The 20,650-nt window shown below is 37.0% G+C and overlaps 1 protein-coding gene across 1 annotated transcript; it reads left to right on the plus strand.

The window, feature by feature from the left end:
• The first annotated feature begins 1,152 nt into the window (after positions 1–1,152).
• Positions 1,153–19,561, plus strand: LOC136218387 (metal tolerance protein 2). Its single transcript, XM_066005228.1, has 12 exons — positions 1,153–1,640; positions 1,728–1,797; positions 3,050–3,147; positions 3,280–3,434; positions 3,905–4,020; positions 9,810–9,906; positions 10,354–10,438; positions 11,789–11,851; positions 11,993–12,098; positions 13,081–13,226; positions 18,995–19,086; positions 19,170–19,561. Exons 1-12 carry the CDS (start codon positions 1,296–1,298, stop codon positions 19,288–19,290), a joined length of 1,494 nt encoding a protein of 497 aa, XP_065861300.1. The 5' UTR covers positions 1,153–1,295; the 3' UTR covers positions 19,291–19,561.
• The last annotated feature ends 1,089 nt before the right edge of the window (positions 19,562–20,650 follow it).

A 20,650-nucleotide genomic window follows, 5' to 3' on the forward strand; every position in this document is an offset into this window, starting at 1 on the left:
TTGAAGCTTTTAATCAGGATATGGATATTCCTCCTTCAAACCTTTGGAAGGTTATTTGGTCCTTGAAGGTTCCTTATCGTATAAGGAGTTTTCTTTGACTCTGTGTTAAGAATAGGCTCTTGACGAATGTTGAAAGGAAAAGACTACATTTGATAGATTCTGATGCTCGTAGTAGATGTAAAGCTCATGCGGAAACCAATTGTCATGTTCTTAGAGATTGTGCTGGAAGTAAGGCCGTGTGGATAAAAGTGTTGCCTGAACAGTGTCTTTCTGCCTTCTTTTCCTATTCGGAACAAGACTGGTTTAGGGAGGGTGTTGGAGGGAAGATTTTGGCTGAGCTCGAGCATGGAGCAATTCTGTTTGCTGTGGTCTGCCACCAAATTTGGTATTGGAGGAATGTAGAGGTGGTGGGAGAAGGAGCGGTTGTCATTCCTAATTTGCTGGAGTTCTTCTTCAGGAAAGTTAAATCAATTGTTGAGAGTTTTACAGTTGATAGTTTAGCAGGTTCTATTTTCATCTGTTAGGCTAAGATAGACTGGTGAGGGGGTGGTGGAGTTGAATACCGATGGGTCGTGTAAAGAGAATGGAAGAATTGCTGGCGGTGGTGTTTTAAGAGATGCTGGAGGTGCTTGGTTGTCTGGTTTTGCTCAGAATCTGGGCTTGGGCTCTTCGTTTATTGCTGAGCTCTGGGATATCTTTTCTGGGCTTAGGATGACAGAGGGTCTGGGGATTAGGAAGCTACTCGTGGAGTCAGACAATCTCGAAGTAGTCAATTTAATTTCTGATAAAAGGGATCTGTGCTTAGGGAGCCAGAATTTAGTCAAGACAATTAGAAGGATTTGCTCCTCTTTCGATAGTATCAACTTCTGCCATGTTTATAGAGAGCAGAATCAGGTGGCAGATCGACTTGCTACAGAAGGCCATGAGATGGCTTTGGGCGTCTCGATTTTCTCGTCTCCCCCTAATTTCCTTTTGTTTTTGTTTTCGGAAGATAATGTGGGAGTTAGCTTTCCTAAGCTAATCCCGGACTAACTTGTTGTAGTGTTTTATTTTTTCATTCTTTTCTCCTGTCAAAAAAAAAAAAAAAACTTTTCCATTGTCCGAAGTAACGCTGGATAGAAATAACATCGAAAATTCCTCACAGTAGTACTGCAATTCGATTTCAAAAAGTAAAATTGAGGAAGAATAGAAATACAGAATAATGGCGTTATTAGTAAGCAATTAATTAATTAACGGGAGAGCGAGCGATCTTCATATTCAGAAATTTCTGTCATCTCCCTCCCACTTCTATCACAATGGGATTGAGATTCCTCTTTAAATCCCATTTCATCTCCTCTATTTCTTCTTGCCGCCATAAAACTCTTTCCTCAACTCTTTATTATATCAATTCTCACTTGCTCGATCCTTCCCCTACTTCACCCCAATTTCCTTTTTACAATATCCCTACACGCTGCCATTTCGGACTTCCTCATCCCCACTCCGATCACCGCCATAATCAACCCTCTACCCAAGATGGCGAGAAAATATTCCGTTTGGGCCTTGCCGCTGATATTGCCTTAGCTGCTGGAAAAGCTTTCACTGGTTATTTATCAGGAAGCACTGCAATAGTTGCCGATGCTGCCCACTCTGTTTCTGATGTGGTATACTTACCTTCTTTATTCTTTTTTTCTTCTTCCTCTCTTTCTTCATTTACCGTAATTTTAAGATTTTTTTTTTTTTTTTTGCAGGTTCTTAGTGGGGTTGCTTTATGGTCCTTCAAAGCTGGAAATGCTCCTAGAGACAAAGAACATCCATATGGTCACTTTTAATTTGTACCTCCACGCTACTCCATTGTTCTAAATATATGCATATGTCTGCCTTGTCTTTTTTGTTCAGCTAGCTTCATCAGACTACAACATTTTTTTTTTCCAGGATTGATTTAAAATCTGCTTTTCTAATTTGCTTTCCTCTTTTTATAGTAGACATATTTCTGAGTTCATGGTCCACTCAACTTATTTTTGTGCATTATGCCTTATCCAATAAATCAACAACAAATTATAATTTCTCCTGCTTATATATATTCACATTTGTAGACTGAGCATGGGGATTTTCATTCTTAATTGAACTTTATTTGCAACACATTTTCTTTTCCATGGAAGCCATTGATGATTGAAGTTGTGATATTGTAGAGTTGATTGGGTTTAACTAGTTGGTGCGATTTTGGAAGGATGTGACATTGTGATTTTTAACTGTTTGCAAATTTGTGTGGCAATTTTGAATTAATTGTAGGACCTGGTCTCTAGGTGGATGGGGGTTAGAGGAGGTTCATTAAAGTGAGGTTATTTTCCTAACCTTGGTTGGGAAGGAGTTTAAATGGAGGTTATTTTTCTAACCTTGCTTGGCTAGGAGTTTAAGTTTAAATGAAGGTTAAATGAGGGTTAAATGGAGGTTCAAAAACCTTGAAATAACCTCAATTTCAGTCCCACCAAATTGGTGGGATCTGAAGGTTCTATAAATAATCTCCCCTCCCTTCCCTTCCCCTTCCCTCCCCTCCCTTTAATGAACCTTGTGAAACCTTCATCCAAGCAGGGATTATTTAAACTTCCCTTGGTTTTTTGCATTGATATGGCTTATAACATTTATTGGAGCTGTGAAAGAGAAGAAGAATTTTTTTTGAAAGAAGTCAGAGTACTAGCTAATTCACTGTTTATTATCAGATTGGTATATTACATATCTTTATATGTTGTTTGGATCTTAAATTGCTACCTTCATTGACCTTCATCAGCCATATGGTTCATGATGTATGTTAGTATTCTAAAGGTTATGGTGGTAATTGGAAAACAAATTATTGTATCATGGATCCTAAGATTCAGATGTCCTCTGTCTGAATCCTCCAGTGCTTTTTATGCATTTTATTTTCTAGGTGGATGTTTCATTTTCACCTTCTTCTAGTGGATGTGATATTGAAGGAAAGCTTTTCAGTCTAATACTGTAATATGTTGTTGGAGAAGAATGAGAAGGCGTTATGCCTCTAGGTTTTGTAATTCCCGTCTTCCTTTTTCTTGCTCAGGGCATGGAAAATTCGAGTCTTTGGGAGCCCTTGGAATTTCTTGCATGCTTTTGGCAACTGCTGGCGGTATTGCTTGGCATGCTTTGGATCTTCTTCTTGTGAGATTTCTTTTCTCTTACTTCCCCTTTTGAATTAAGGTTTTCATGCTGCATTCCGCTCCTGATGTCTACATTTGCTTTCTCAATCCCAGAGTAAGATTTTGTTAATGATCCAGCAATTCTCAAGTGCAGGGGTTGTTGTCTGCATCTTCAGAAGTGGTAAACCATTCAATGACTCATGAACATGTGCATAGTCATAGTCATGGTGGACTTCATCATGGAATTGACATGGAGCATCCCATGCTTGCCTTGAGCATGACTATTTTGTCAATATCTGTAAAAGAAGGGTTAGTAATTTGTTGGATTCTTGGCTGATGCTATTGATTCTCATTAGCTCCCTCGCACTCTAAAGTGGTGGTATCCTAATTCACCCTTCTATCATCTGTAATATATGCTAGGTTGGGTTTTATAGATGCCTTTTGACTTAGGTTAAAGGTTCATGTGAAACATTTATTCTTTGCACTTGTATTTTTAAGTAATTATCACAGGAGACCATCATATTTTCTGCATGAAATTTCATATTCTATCTCTCGGATTTCGCTTTCAATATAGGACCAGGATTTTTTACATTTCCAGATGGGAAGATTTGAATTTGCGAGACTTTCAGAATTCAGATCTTACCATCCCTGTGCATCTTCTGATGAAGACCAGTTCTTAAAGTGATAATCCACCACAGCCTGTTTCAGTTAATTATTTGACTTCCTGATGGGTATGTTTCTTGGCTTTATGACATCTATTTATTTTTATGCACTTGCAGGCTTTACTGGATAACAAAACAAGCTGGGGAAAGACAAGGAAGTGGACTTATGAAAGCAAATGCATGGCATCATCGAGTAGATGCCATTTCATCTGTTGTTGCACTTATTGGGGTTGGTAAGAAGAAGTTTTTTTTTTAATTTTTAAATTTTTTTTCCTGCATAAATGGCCACTTTGTTTGGTTTTAGTTGAAGTTAAATTTAGCTTTACAAGATGTTATGATTATAGGCATCCTATTTAACAGTTAGATGTGTTAGAAATCCCTAAAATGTTATTGGTAGTTATTATATGTGTCTAAAGTGCTGCAGTAGTTTGAACGTGCTGCACTACCTTACTTGTTGCTATAATTTAGTAGTACGTGTTAGTGACGTGTTGCTACTTTTTTGGTTGTTCAATTATTTCCTTTTGCATTTAAGTCTGCAGAGCCATGTTTTATTTTAGTGAAATTAAGTGAAATCAATATAACCTTTTCTGACTTTACTTTTCAGTTCATATTCACTCCATTCTTCTTCATTTCTTCCTATTGTGCTGTGCTTTTTTGAGTTTCCTTGTTTAAAACTCCAACAAGATTCAGTGCTTACTACTTCCTGATTTCAGTAACTACTGGTAAACTATGTTGCACATAAACTCCTCTTCAATAGCGTTTCTGCGTTCAATATCAAGTTTCCGGTCTTGTATAACAGAGAAACAGACAAATGAAGAAATCCAAAATTCTTTCTTATTGAAAACAATTACAGATATATAAGGTGTATCTATGAACCCAGAAACATATTGCTCTCTGACCACATGACAATCAATATCAATGTGTTTAGTTTGTTCGTGAAAAACGGGATTGACAGCTATGTATATGGCTTCCGCAGATGAACGACTCACTGTTGTTTCCTTCTTTGATTTCCCAGAAATTAAAGATTTCCCTTTCTTGTCACTTTACAACGTCCCCAGTCAGAATCACAGAAAATGATCAGCTGAAAATCATTGTCTTTAGGATAAAATAACCCCAAATGTGAAGTACCCTTCAAGTACTTTAAGACATGAATTGCTACTTGCATATGAACTGACTTAGCTGTTGAGTTATGAAGGAAATATATAGAAGTCTTCCTATAATTCTTCGGTATCTCTCTGGATATGCAAAAATTTTAGATTGATCATCAAGTTTAACACCACTGGGCATTGGACTATTAACAACATGTGCATCAGTAAGACCCGCATCAACTATCATCTCATAAATGTATTTTTGTTGGGATAGATATAAGCCATTTGATGATCTTGCGAATTCCACACCTAGGAAGTACCTAGCTTAACCAAGGTCTTTAATTGTGAAAGCCTTATCTAATGCAGTTTTGACTTCAGAGATTAATATTTCTGAAGAACCAGTAATTAAAGCATCATCAACATAAATGACAATCACAAGACAAGAAAATCCTCCTTAGTTGTCTTAGTAAAGAGACAATAATCATGATAAGATTTTACAAAACCCAAATCAAGCAATCTGTTGGTAAATTCCTTGTACCATTGTCTACCTGCTTGTTTTAACCCATACAATGACTTGTTTTAGCTTACATACCTGCCCTTTTTGGCTCTAAATAAATGTCCTCATCAACATAACCATGCAAATAAGCGTTGTTTATGTCAATTTAATGAATAGTCCATCCTTTTGCAGCAATGGCAAGAAATAACCTTACCGTGACTACTTTAGTGACAGGAGAGAAGCTTTCAGTATAGTCAACCCCATGCTTTTGATTGTAGCCTCTTGTTACAAGACGAGCCTTAAACCTCTCCACTGAACCATCTGAGTTATATTTAACTCGAAAAATCCACCTAGTAGTAATGGTATTCTTTCCTGGAGGTAATGTAGTAAGGGTCCAGGTATCATTAGTTTCTAGAGCTGAAAGTTTAGCATCCATTGCTTTAACCCAGGCAGGGTCAGATTTAGCTTCAGAATAGGTCTGAGGTTCTTTGACTTTAGAAATTTGAGTTAAAAAAGCATGATAATGAGGAGAAAAGGTAACTGAAGAACCAAGGGAAGGATGAGAAGTAGTATGGGAAGAATTGACAACAAAATCTGTCATCCAAGTAGGTTGCTTTTTAGTTCTATGAGACTCTCTAAGAACAGGTGCTGGTTCAATAGGAGATCTGGAAACTGAAGTAGGGGAAGTAGGGAAAGAAGGAGAAGAATGTGACATAAAAGTAGAAGGTGAAACTAAGTCTGCAGATGCAGAAGTAGAAGGAATAGAAGAATGAGAAAAAGAAGTAGAAGTAGAAAATAAAGGTTCTGTAGGTAAAATAGGAAGATCTGGGGGATCAGAAGAAATAGGAAGTGGTAAAACAAAAGTGTCAGGTGTAGATGTAGAAGAAGAGGAAGAAAAAGGGAAAATGGTTTCATAAAATTCAACATCCCGGGAAACACAAAATTTATGTGTATCCAGGGTATACACCTTGTATCCCTTTTTCCCTGGTGCTAATCCCATGTAAATAGCTCTGTAAGCTCGCATCTCAAACTTGGTCTTATGTGGTTTGGTGTTTGTAATGTAGCATAGACAGCCAAAGACCTTGAAAGAATCCAACTTAGGATGTGAAAATAGAAAGAGGACTCTTCCAATGTAATACCCTTGTAGGTAAAACATTAATAATTTGTGAGATGTAGCAAAGCCCTGGCTATCTCAGTGAGATGTCTGTGCTTTCGTTCTACTACACCGTTTTGTTGAGGTGTGTAAACACAAGTTTTCTCATGAATAATACCATGAGAATGAAAAACTTGTTGAGTTAATGTGTTAGTAAACTCAGTACCATTGTCTGTCCTGACATGTTGCTCCTTTGAATTAAACTGACAGAAACCATTCGAATAAATTGATCAAGTAATTGAAGAACTTGGGATTTATAATGCAATAAGAAAATCCAAGTAACCTTAGAGAAATCATCAACCACTGTCATCATATATCTTTCTCCATTTGTTGCAGGACTTCTATAAGGACCCCACAAATCCACATGAATGAGAGAAAAACAACTAGAAGTTTTAATGGAACTAGAATAAGAGACATTTCGAGTCTGTTTGGACGCGTGATAGACATCACAAACTGATACATTTTTAGAATCAACAAAAGAACTAAACAATTTATGTAAAGTTTGATAAGAAACGTGACCTAGTCTGAAATGCCAAATGTTATGGACAATTGAATCTTTCACATGATTAACATGAAGTTGAGCAGCACCAACATAACTCAGCAGAACACTAGGATGAAAAGAAGCTTGATTGAGCATATAAAGGCCATTATAGCAAGAACCAACTGCTAAAATTCTGCTAGAGGCCTGGTCCTGTAGAATGCAATGAGAAGCAAAAAATTGAATTAAAATCTTGCTATCAGCTAATAGCTGTCCCACTGAGAGCAGATTAAACTCAAATTGTGGCACGTAAAGAACCCCTTGTAAAATTATATCTTGTCTTAGCATAATTGTGCCTGTGATAAGCACCTTCTGTGTTTGTCCATCATGTAAATAGATATTTCTAAAGTGAGGCAAATGTTCTTGAGAAGAAAAACATTGCAAATTATTGCACATATGTGTAGAAGCTCCAGAATCTATAATCCACACAGAAGAAACACGACTATTTGTGCTAGCAACTGGTGTAACAGAAAAAGCATATGTACCACTGCTTGCAAAAGCTGTGAAAGCCGGCTTAGCCTCTGAAACAGACTTGCCTTTAAGTAGGCATTGTAACTCCTTCTGCACTAACTTCATAACACCTTTTTCCATGCCTTTGTTGCCACTGAAATATTCCTCAGTTCCATCATCATCACTAACATCATCGAGTGGTGAATCAAGTTCTGTATTCACAAAAGCAGCTGTAGCAGAACTAGAACTAGAAACATGATTAGTAGCAGAAGTATTAGATTTTTTGCCTTTATACCAGTCCGGAAAGCCGTGTAACAGAAAATGTTCCTCTTTCACATGCTTATATCGTTTACAATGAGTACAATATTTGTCGCTCTTGTTCTTTTTGTCTTTAGAATAATTCTTTTTTGTTAGAGGTTGTTTTGAAAACAGGTTTAGCCAAAGAAGTAGCCACAGCATTGGCAAAATAGGTTTGACTATCCGCCACATATCCTCTTTGGCGCTCAACGCGTTGAACCATAGAATAAGCACTATTAATGTGAGGAATAGGATCCATGAGCAAAATTTGATGGCAAACATATTCATATTCAGGATTTAGTCCAGAGAGAAACTGCATTACTTGATCTGTCTTACAAGAATTCAGAAATAGAGTTTGTGAAACTCCACAATCGCAGTTCTGAAAAGGCTATAAAACAGATATTTCATCCCAACATCTCTTCAATTTCATGAAGTAAGATGAAATAGATTGACTGCCTTGAGTTATTTTACTTAACTCTTGTTTTAGATGGAAAAGTTGAAGAGCGTTATGTTTACTGAAACGCTGTTGCAGTTCAATCCAGATTAATCTAGCAGATGCAGCATAAAGAAATGCGTTTGCGATTTCTTTCGAGATTGAATAGATTAGCTAGGAAAATACTAGGCTATCTATTTCTTCCAATCGTTCATACTCAGGGGTTCCTAACATAGACTTTGAGTCTTGTAAAATAAAATTCAACTTCCGTTTGGCTCTTAGGGCATGAATCATAGAATGACTCTATGGAATGTAACTGTTACTTCCAGTTAAGCATGAACTTACAAGAATTAGGCTAGGATTATATGTTACCGAGATCGATCTGTAGGATTCTGAGTCTTTGTGTTGTGAAACAGGGGATTTCTTCTTAGGTTGAACCTGTTTCTCTGAATGATCGCGCGTTCGCTCTGATTCAAGTTTGCTAGTTGCTCCTTGATCGCCGATCATATTTTGACTTCCGATCACATTCTGATGCGGAAGGACAGATCTATCTGCTACATCGTCTTCTTCCGATGAACTCGTAACTTCAGTTTCATGACCGTCAATTTGTTGCGATTGAAGAGGATAACTTTGCTTCTTTTTCACCATTAGGTTTTAGAAGGAGAAATCAGATGAACAAACCCATAAGCTCTGATACCATCTTGTATAACAGAGAAACAGAAAAATGAAGAAATCCAGAATTCTTTCTTATTGAAAACAATTACAGATACATGTATTTATAGTACTGATATAAGTAAAATTACTAAAAAGCTCTTAAGCTTATTATAGTATCTAACATCCAGGCATATTGAAAATAGGAAATACGTTTCCGGTTTAGGAAACCGTTTCCACCAGAAAACAAAACCAATTCCAGTTCCGACTATGATTCTAGCCAAGTGAAACTTCCTTTTTAGCTAGAACTTCTAAATTGATGACAATTTCTATTCTACAATTTCTAATTATTCGTATTTTCTACTCAATGTTGTATCACCTCTAGTTTTTATTATTATACTTTTGACATTTCTATATATGTCCCTATATTTTTAATATTTATTTTCACGTTTCCGTTTCCTATGTTTTTTAGAAATAATGTTTCCTGGTGTCCGGTTCAGTTTCCGCGTCTGTTTCCATGCAACATAGCTGGTAACTAGGGCATTTTGTTTCCCCTTTGAATTGATTTCTTATTTTGCATTATTTCTGAAGAATTGCATGACTAGTCTATGGATGGGTTTCTTAGATTGTAGAAACTGTATGCCGTCATTCCTTCCATGTTGAATTTCACTTGAAGGGGAATTCAATAGATTGTATAAATTGTTTGAAAAATGTGCAGTTAAAGTGAATATGTGTTTATGTTGTTGTGACTATTGAGAAAAATTGATATGCAAATTTTGATCTTTAATTCCGATAGGATTTTGAGTAGTTAGTGCTTCTTCCTCCAATTAAATTTTCTTTTAATTGAAGTCTCCTAATGTGAGGGTACTTGGTTGTGGAAATATTAACTTGCTAAGAATCTGTTTTATGACTCCAGGAGGCTCCATCCTTGGAGTTAAGTTTCTGGATCCTCTTGCTGGACTTGTCGTGTCAGGCATGATACTAAAAGCTGGACTGGAATCTGGGTATCAGAGGTACTGTATCTTTTATTTATTTTTATTGTTTTTTTTATGTGTGCCCCATTGCTCTTTCTTGTCTTTTTGTACTTCTTATTGTGCCCTTCTAATGCCTGTACCCGTTTTCTTAAATATTAGGATGTGAATATTTCTTGCATAAATTGATTAAATGGTCAGTTTTTTAGCCTTCTTCATTGCTTTGGGGTGTTCAGTTGTGTTAGCTGTATTTCTTGTGGGCATGCTCATTGTGTAGCATGGCTTATGGAAATTGGAATTAATTTTTGAAACCGAGGCAGATTATATGACTTGTCAAAATCAAATGGCTGCAAAGATGCTTTCATTTCTTTACTTCTGTATTTCTCAGGGGTATATTTTGTCATTATTTAACCATTAAATAGATGTACTTGCTATAGTTTTCTGGGCATGTATATCACCTGGTTTAATTTCTTGTTATTGGCCAATTAGTGTCTTGGAATTGGTAGATGCTGCAATTCCGGAGCAAGATTTGGATCTCATAAAGCAAACAATACTACTAGTTGAAGGTGTCAAGGTTGGTATCAGAATTTTGTTGTGCAGAATTTTTTAGCGTTAGTTTCTAAGACTTCTTTTATTGGCTTCTCAGTTGTATTGTGATGACCATAAGAAATGCATTATTCAATGGATATTGACTGGGTTTCAATCAAAAGAGATTTTTCTTTTTTCTTTTAATTTTTATTTTTATAGGCTTGTATGACTTTCCTAATTAGACCTGCATTGTTATATGGTACGGAATGTTGGACAGTGAAACACATACGAGAAAGGATCAGGTGAGGAATGAAATAATTAGGACGAAAGTAGGGGTTACATCTATTGAGGATAAAATAAAGGAAAATCGACTGAGGTGGTTTGGCCATGTAAGACGAAGAGCGCTTGATGCATCGGTTAGAAGGATTGAAGAGTGGCAAAGGGATGCAATGGTGAGGGGTAGGAAAGGGATGCAATGGTGAGGGGTAGGAGAAGGCCTAAGCAAACTTGGAAGAGGGTGATTGAGAGTGATATGAGTTTATTGGGGATTGAAGAAAATATGACAGTGGATAGGACGGAGTGGAGGGAGAGAATTTATGTCGCTGACACAACTTGATTTCACGGTTTCGTATAACGGTTCATGACCCCGAATCATTTCGGAACGAAGGCTTTGTTGTTGTTGTTATTATATTACTTTCCTAATTGAGCTGATTGGGGAGTTTAACATTATTTTTGACACTGGTAGCCGTTAGTTTGGCGGATGGTCTTGTTCAAAAACATGGGAAGACCAAGTAATGTTCCTTGATGCCAAAGAATGGTAGAATAGTCAGTTCACTATAGCTGAGTACATGGTCCGGAATCCAGATGGAAGGAGGCAGACATGCATCCCAGCTTGCATTGAACGACTTGATTGCAGATTAGAACTATCTTGCAAGTGTGTGAATGGAAATATATTACAGGCACATATTTTACATGACTACTAGCATCATAAGTAAAAGATTTCACAGTGCAATATATTTTCAAGCTTGCTGCAGTTGTCCTCAGTTTCATTGTTGTGTTCAGTTGTGCATCTGTAGGAAGACTGTTATTAAGCAGTCAAAACTGAACTTCATTTAATGCAACTGCAGGCAAAAGGATACTACTTTGTTCATGGTTTGGAAGTCAAGTAAACTAAAACTTTAGAAATTCATAGCATTGGTGAATGACAGGCTGGTCATGTAATTATCAGAAAATCTTACTGTGTAATATCTAAAAGTCACGCTCATTTTACTCCAAATTTCTAGCCCTGTGATGTTTGGTTTTCCTACTTAAGTCATCTGTTGGAGAATGAATGGAAGTTGGTGCAAACTTTCATCTGATTAAATATTGCTCAAGAACTTTTTGGAATTGTTTGCAGGGATGCCATCGGTTGAGAGGAAGGAGGGCTGGTTCATTTTTGTATCTGGATGTACATATTGAGGTTGGTTCTCCTCCTTAATACATTTTTTTTAGTGCTTGTAGTTATATTTCCAAATTAAAAAGAACTGCTCAAAGAGAGAGAGAGAGAGTAGTAGCTGGACTCATGGTTTCTTCTCTGAGTGATCGCTCTTTACAATTGCAGGTTAATCCATTCAGCAGCGTTAGTGCAGCCCATGGAATTGGTGAGAAGGTCCGTTGGGAAATTCACAAGTCGCATCCTGAAATAGCTGAAGTTTTTATACACATAGGTATGTAACTTGTGTGATCTTCCAAAATTCATCAGAGACCTAGTTTCCAAGGCACCTGATTGAAGGTTTAGTTTTGAACACTCATCAAATATTCATACAGAAGTATTCTTATTTAAAATTAGTATTAGAAAAACAAAAATGGGCGAAAGAAAGAAAGCACTTCCCCTGATCTTTGCACATATTTTGACTTAATTAGGCTATGATGGTCATATTCGTGCAATCTGCTTGATTCTCAGAGTAGTATGGCTTCATTGACTACACTTGGTACCTTATCCTTTAAGGATTCATGTGAAGGAAATAGGGAAGACCTCTTCTGTTGGGGTAGACTTCGTTTATTAAGCAGAAAATATCTTCACGGAAAATATTTTCTTTATTTTCTAATGTTGGGAATGCAAAAGAAAAATAAATTCCTAGTTAAATGGAAAACCTTCACAAGGTTAGGGAAAATAATTTCCCATTCTATAGAGGGGAAGTTATTTTCCAATCATTAATTAGAGAGAGAAATCAAAAGATTAACAGTGAAGCTATAGCAAACCTTGCATTGGAAGCTCAGATCGGGAATACAATTTTCAATATTTTATAACCTACTTTTATGTAACAACCAAACAAGGGAAAATATTTTCCTCAGATTTTTTTTTTTTTGAAGGGAATTTTTTTTTTTTTTTTTTTTTTTTTTGCGAAACAAACAGAGCATAGTGTTAAAAAATTGTCTTAAAAGAAAACTTAGAATGAGTTATTTAGTTGGATTCTGTTGCCTTGTTGATTCTTTCATTTAATCTTGTGTTGGGTACAAGAACCTGCACATATGATATGACTGTAGATCACTTGGAAGGTACTTATTTACCCCAAGAAAATCCGAAGTTGTGGTTAATTTGCTACCTAACCATTGATATCTTTCCAGTGTTCATTGCATTAATTAATGCAGACAGAACACACTACCATAGTATCGTACTATGACTTTTTTTTTCCAATACGTCTGCAGATCCAGCTTTTTTACAAATTTGCCCCAGCATGAGGAACCCTCAAGGTAGTTCAGAAGAATGTGCAAATCAAAATCCAGATACTTCTTTGGATGACAAAGACATTGAAGTGGTGGTTTCCAATGCTTTCTTGTCGAGGTTCCCGGAGGTAGATTAATTTTATCTTTTCTTTTCTTTTCTTGAAACAGTTATGCATTGTTAAAAGTAGAATTTCCTGACCTAGAATAGAGCACAGATAAATTTAGAAGAAGAAAGTAGAGAAGAAGAAGAAGTTAGGTAGAGGGAGAGAACAGAGGATTTGGAGGAAGAAGACAAATTGTTTATAATTCTCAAGATGATCCTCACAGTACAATTGCATGACCTTATAAGCAGCTATCCCTTAAGCGGTTACAAAAGGGAAAAGGACAGCTGGCCTAAATGAAAAAATAACTAAAACCCAAAATACCATAATTGAAATAACAGAAAAACAGAGCTTAAAGGTTAAAGGGTGAAATAGTAACTCTAACTATTTCTTCCGCCTGCTGTATGTAACAATACCTCCCCCTTTAGAACATTCTTGTCCCCAAGAATGATAAAACTCTGGAAATTGTTGAAATTGTTTGCTGAAACTAGACTCATCCTCCCAGGTGGCATCAACAGCAGAGAATCCAACCCATAAAATCAATAACTGTTTGGTAGGAATGTCATCTATGAAAGCAGTCCTGGTATTAAGAACCTTTTGAGGTTTGATGACCCACTCATTGTCAGTGATAGGAGGGAGTGTAGTGAAAACTGGGGTGGCAGAGTTGATCTGTTTCTTAAGTAGAGAGATGTGAAATACAGGGTGTATTTTGCAATTAGGGGGTAGTTTAAGCTTGTAGGCGACCTTACCAATTCGTTCTTCAATTAGGAACGGACCATAATATTTAGCAGACAATTTTAGAGAGGCCCGGATAGCCACAGTCAGCTGTCGGTAAGGTTGAAGCTTGAGAAACACCATATCTCCCACCTGGTTTTCCCTGTCAGTTCTCTTTTTATCAGCTACCTGCTTCATGCGGTTCTGGGAAGAGGCAAGGCAATCCTTTAAATAAGAGCTCATATGCTCCCTGGCACTTAAGAATTCCTCAACAGACGCAACTGGTGAAGTAACCGTAGGAACCAATGGGAGTTGAGGTGCGATGCCAAATAAAGCCTGATAGGGGCTCATTTTGAGAGAACTGTGGTAGCTGGTGTTGTACCAGTATTCTGCAAGGCTAAGCCATTCAGCCCATTTTTTTGGGTTGATGAAACACATGCTTCTGAGGTAGTTCTCCAGGCATTGATTCAACCTTTCTGTCTGTCCATCCGTTTGAGGATGATAAGCACTGCTAAATTGCAGTTTAATGCCCAACAACTTCATGAGCTCCTTCCAAAATGCTCCAGTAAAAATCTTATCCCTGTCAGAGGTAATAGTTTGAGGCATTCCATGTAACTTGAAGATGTTATCAAGGAATGCTTTGGCCACTATTGAAGCATTGAAAGGGTGAGATAAAAGGATGAAATGACCAGTTTTTGTGAACCTATCAATAACCACTAGTATAGTGTCATACCCCTTGGATTTAGGCAATTTCTCCACGAAATCCATGGCCACATCTTGCCATGCACCCTGTGGAATAGGGTAGGGGCTGAAGAAGGCCTGGATAAGCTGAGTGATCAGCTTTGCACCTCAAACAAGTGTCACAACTTGCTATCCATTTAACAACATCTTCCTGCATTCGAGGCCAATAGAAATGTTGTTGTAATCGTGTGAAAGTTCCCTTAATTCCGGAGTGACCACCGAGGGAAGAATCATGTCCAGCAGTAAGAATTCTTTGCCTGAGATCAGTAGTGCTGCCAATGTAGATTCTTTGCTTGAATCTTAAAATGCCTTGCTGTAAGGTATATTTGGGGTCACTGGTTGGTTGTACTGTGAGTTGTTGAATCAGAAGTGCCACTATAGAGTCACCAATATAAGATGCTTGCACCTCCTCCAACCAAGTTGGAACAACCATAGAAATAGCCAATAAGGAGCTTTGATCCTCCATTTGTCTTGATAAGGCATCAGCAACCTTGTTTTCAACCCCTTTTTTATACTGGATGGAGTACTCTAAGCCCAAAAGCTTTGAGATTCCTTTATGCTGCAAATAAGTATGAAGCTTTTGCTCCAGCAAATGCTTAATACTTTCATGGTCAGTTTTAATGATAAAATGGGAATGCTCTAAATAATGCCTCCATGTTGTACAAGCTTGCAGAATAGCTAACAACTCTCTCTCATATTCTGATAAAGCTCTATTTCTAGGACTTAGAGATTTAGATAAGAAGCATATAGGTTTACCTTGCTGCATTAGGACAGCTCCAATTCCGGAGCCACTTGCATCACATTCCAGCACAAATGGAAGCTTGAAATCAGGCAAGGACAAGACTGGGGCCTCAGTCATTAACCTCTTTAAGGTTTGAAAAGCTTCAGTAGCCTCTGTAGTCCAATGAAACTTGTCTCTTTTGAGTAATTCTGTCATGGGCTTGCTTATGTTGCCATATCCTTTGATAAACCTCCTGTAATAGCCAGTCAACCCCAAGAATCCTCTAAGAGCTTTGAGTGTAGTAGGAATGGGCCATTTGACCATAGCTTCAATCTTGGATGGGTCAGTGGCTACCCCTTCCTGAGAGATAATGTGCCCTAGGTAGGAAACTGAAGGTACAGCAACCTCACACTTAGATCCCTTTGCAAATAGTTGGTGAGCCTCTAGAAGCTGAAATACTAGTGATAGATGTTCTTTATGCTGCTCCTCTGATTGACTGTATATAAGTATGTCATCAAAAAAAACCAATACAAATTTTCGTAGATAGGGTTGAAAAACTGTATTCATTAAGGATTGAAATGTTGCGGGAGCATTTGTCAAGCCAAATGGCATGACTAAAAACTCATAGTGTCCTGTATGGGTCCTGAAAGCTGTCTTCTGCACATCTTCAGGCTTCATTCTGATTTGGTGGTAACCAGATCGCAGGTCTAGTTTAGTGAACACCTTGGCCCCATGTAATTCATCAATGAGTTCCTGGATTATAGGAATATGAAATTTATCCTTTATAGTGGCTTTGTTAAGCTCCCTGAAATCCACACAGAACCTCCAAGTTCCCTCTTTCTTCTTCACAAGCAAAACAGGGGAGGCATACAGGCTTTGGCTAGGTTGGATTATACCACTTTGTAGCATTTCAGCAATGAGTTTCTCAATCTCATTTTTTTGATGATACGAATACCTAAAAGGTCTGACATTGATAGGTTCAGTTGAGGGTTTTAAGGGTATATGATGGTCATGTGACCTTATGGGAGGTAATGAAGTGGGTGGTAGGAAGATATGTTGGTATTTAGTGAGTAAGGGCAAGTAAGATGGTGGTGTTTTTGGAAGATGGGTAGTATGTGATGGTACAGGTTCAGTTTCAGGAGTCACAGTTGAGATGAGGAATAAGGTTGAAGAAATTCCCTTCCAACCTTTAGTAATCATCTTGTTAACAGACTTAAGAGACATTAGTTTTAAGGATACTTCATCTCCTAATCCTTTTAACTCAATTTCTTTCTTGCCCTGGTGCACCATTAAGCGATTATTATCAAAATCAAAAGTAACAGGGGTATGTTTTCTCATCCAATCAGCTCCGAGTATTAGATCATAATCACCCAATGCAAGAACTCGAAAGTTAAAAGAGAACCTGTTATGATGCATAGTCCACTTGCAGTCTTGACACTTGGAACTTACCATCAATTGTCGTCCATCAGCCACTGTTACAGCCACTGGTTTCACCTTAATTAAAGGCAACCTCATCTCCTGAGCCAAATTCATATCCACGAAACTATGGGTACTTCCACTGTCAATCAATACCATGATTGGCTTCTTCTGGAGAGTTCCCTTAAGCTTAAGGGTACCACTAGTAATTCCTCCATCAAGAGCATTAATTGAGAAAGTAATAGGCTGCTCTTCTCGAGTGTTTTCTGGGTCCGCTTCTCCTTCCACCACTTCTATTTCTGTGGTCTCCACTTCCAGTATCTCCTCTTCACCATTGAGCATATTCAATTTCTTAGTGGTGCATTGATGGCCTGGAAAGTATCTGTCACCACACTTCCAGCAAACTCCTGGAATTCGTTTAAGGGTGGTTGAGGTGGTATTTTGGTTATTTAGCTTTTGTTCAGGAAGTTTTGTGGTAGCTATGTGGCTGGGGTAAGCTTTTGTGTTTGAGGGGTTGGTATTGTTCCAGGGTTTTGAAGTTATGGGAGGTCTGAATGTTGGTTTTGGTTTCGCTGCTTCCATCATTTCCTTAAGATAGGTTTCCTGGTACTTAGCTTGTTTAATAGTTGAATACAGGGTAGTGGGTTCAAATGATCTTACTGCTGCTCGTATTTCTTTAAACCTGTGATGAAACTGGATATATAGTAAGATTCAGTGAGATATGGATGTACCTTCTCCATTTTCAGTTTCGCAGCCTCAAACTGCTCCTGATAGACTAAAACAGTCATTTCCTGTTTCAACTATGAAAACAGTTGTACCACATCCTCGATCTCGGTTTCCTGAAACCTCTTCTCTACCTCCACCATAAATTCCTTCCATGAAACTCGAGGATTGGACTGAATCCAATTCCTGTACCATTTCTCTGCTCTTCCTTGGAAGTATAGACCAGCAAGCACAACCTTCTTATCATCAGCTACTTCAAATATTTCAAAATATCGAATACACTTGCTTACCCATAGATCTGCATCACTTCCTTCAAACGCAGGTAGATCACATTTAGGGAGCAATTTGTTTAGAAATTGGGGTTTCTCCTGATGAGAAGATGATGCCCCTGTTGTAAAACCAGGATTGCTACCAAGCAGCCCTTTCTCAGGATTTGGACTGTAATGAATGGGTATAGGTCTAGATGGTGAGATGGTGTTTTCAGGTGTAGGAACGGGTTGGATTAACCTGACTAGGGTTGTGATCGTATTCTGGAGTTTTTCTTCCATGGTGCGTTGAGAATCGATCTGCTCACGACGGAGTTGGTTTTGCTCTGTTATCAAGTTTTCTATGCGTTTCTGCTGTTCATCTTGCTTGGTATCGATTTGCTCTAGCTTTTCTGCAGTTTTCTCTGCGCGATCGTAGAACTGATCGGTGAGTTCTTTAAGATGCTTTTCCAGAGAATCCATGGCTATGGCTTTCTTAACTGCACGAGTAATTTTGAAATGGGTTTGTACCATACGATTTAGTGGCCGGAGGATTGAATATCTCTGATACTAATGTTAAAAGTAGAATTTCCTGACCTAGAATAGAGCACAGATAAATTTAGAAGAAGAAAGTAGAGAAGAAGAAGAAGTTAGGTAGAGGGAGAGAACAGAGGATTTGGAGGAAGAAGACAAATTGTTTATAATTCTCAAGATGATCCTCACAGTACAATTGCATGACCTTATAAGCAGCTATCCCTTAAGCGGTTACAAAAGGGAAAAGGACAGCTGGCCTAAATGACAAAATAACTAAAACCCAAAATACCCAAAATACCATAATTGAAATAACAGAAAAACAGAGCTTAAAGCTTAAAGGGTGAAATAGTAACTCTAACTATTTCTTCCGCCTGCTGTATGTAACATGCATTTAGCTTTTGCCGTGCTCAAGCTGACTTACCATGAATGGGTAATTCTAGTGGGTGGGGGTTGGACAATTTGCCCTCTCTTCTACTTGTTTGCAGAAGAAGTGTCACTTATGATATATTATGTTGCATACTGATGAAAACGTTGGATCCATTTTTACATTTAACAACACTAAAAGGTTGTATCCATTAAAAAAAGGGTGCATTCTTCATTTCGAATAAGATGGATCCATAACTTTATAAAATTATAATATGTTTTGTGGTTTGTGTTTCAAATATTGAGAGGCTATTTGATGAGTTTTAGATGAATTTCAGAAAATGAAGGTTGAGCGAATCAGAAGACACATTTTGCAAGGCAAGATATTAGTTGAAATAGAAGTTAGCATGCCTCAGGACATATTGATACGGTATTGTCGTGATTTTTGAAACCTATTATCCAGGCAGAATTTGGTTTTGACATATGATAATATTGCTACCTTCCTTGTTGCAGAGAAGCCATGGAAGTGGCCGACGCAGCTGAAAAAGAAATATTGAAGGCATCCTCCGACATCATTCAAGTGAGCATCCAGCTAAGATTAGGCCAACCAATTAACAAGTTCGATTTCAAATAAATCATTTAACTAACCCTCATCGGCATCAATTTAGTCAGATTTAGGTGGAAACTCTACAAAAAATTATCTGTTTTACTTTTTCCATTCTACATTGCCACCTTTCAACGACTATTAAAAGCTTTTCATTTTCATAGGTAGGGGTATGCATTATTATGCTTGCTTATTTGACAAAGTAAGGTTTAGTTTGTTTTTTCCACATGTTAACTTTGTCAAAAATAAAGTGAACATAGCCTCTACCTTGGAATCAGTTATGATTTTTGGCATATTTTTTCGGTTTGGTGTGGAAAAAGTATAAAAACCCTGTATTATGCTTATATATATATATATATATATATATATATATATATTTAGGAATAAAGTTTAAATTTGCAACTTTTTAGAAAGATGTCTTTAATATAAGAACATACAATTTTGCCCTCAATATTTTCAACTTGGAGTAATTTGGGGTTCTAAGTAATGGTCTTGTTTATGGTTTTTGTAACGAGTTTAAAATTGCTTTAGGTTGGAAATGTTGAAAGGTGGAGTTTATCTTCACTTTCCAAATAAGTTTTGAGTAAATTTGGATTTTATCATTTTTATTATTCAATTGATGTACATGTTAAAAAAGATGAAAGTTTATTAAAAAAAAGATGTTATTATACTTTGATTAGTAAAAGGTCATTTATAATGGTAAAAAGGGAAATTCTTGGAATATACTTTAAAAGGTTAGGATCTTAGTATGTACATGAATTAATATTTTAAAAATTTAGACTATTATTTTTAAATTTTCAAGATATGTAATTCATTTTCTATATATATATATATAAACATTCTGGTTTAAATCACGGATTGTAGTTCAATTTGTAGAGATTTTTGAATTTGATTCTCATTAAAAATACTCTGATTAAAAAAAGTGATTATAAATTATAATGTCACCGGGAAATTGGATAAACTATAAAAAATATTAATGATCTAATATCAGCAAATTAAGGTGAGATGAAGTTATTAAATCTAGACTTATTAGAATGCTGGGGTGAAGATTGAAAGTATCTTACAACTTAGATTTAATAAGTCTAGATCTAACGGTGAATAATTAAATACTACATGATCATTAAGGTGCATGTGAACATTTCTGTGCTTCAGATGGAGAAGATGAGTTGATGAAGTTAAATAAATAAATAAGTAATAATGGAAATTATGTTGAATGACTTTTTCAAAGTACGTAAAGCTTAATAATACCCCACATAGCCAAATGCTAATTAATGCACAATAAATGCATTTTTGTATTTGTCTACATTCAACTTTGTATGAAAAAGTCATTTTTGCATTTTTTGCATTTTTGTATCCGCCTTTCTGCCTGCTGCTCCTGCCGCACCTGCCT

The sequence above is a fragment of the Euphorbia lathyris genome, chromosome 2 (genome assembly GCF_963576675.1).
Source record: "Euphorbia lathyris chromosome 2, ddEupLath1.1, whole genome shotgun sequence".
Lineage (NCBI taxonomy): Eukaryota > Viridiplantae > Streptophyta > Magnoliopsida > Malpighiales > Euphorbiaceae > Euphorbia > Euphorbia lathyris.

Bases quoted from the DNA above. Each gene is read 5' to 3' on its own strand.
- LOC136218387 (XM_066005228.1), top strand. From the start codon at position 1,296: ATGGGATTGAGATTCCTCTTTAAATCCCATTTCATCTCCTCTATTTCT. The intron at 1,641-1,727 runs GTATACTTACCT...TTTTTTTTGCAG, and splicing joins CCCACTCTGTTTCTGATGTG to GTTCTTAGTGGGGTTGCTTT. The intron at 13,227-18,994 runs GTAGATTAATTT...GATGAATTTCAG, and splicing joins TCTTGTCGAGGTTCCCGGAG to AAAATGAAGGTTGAGCGAAT.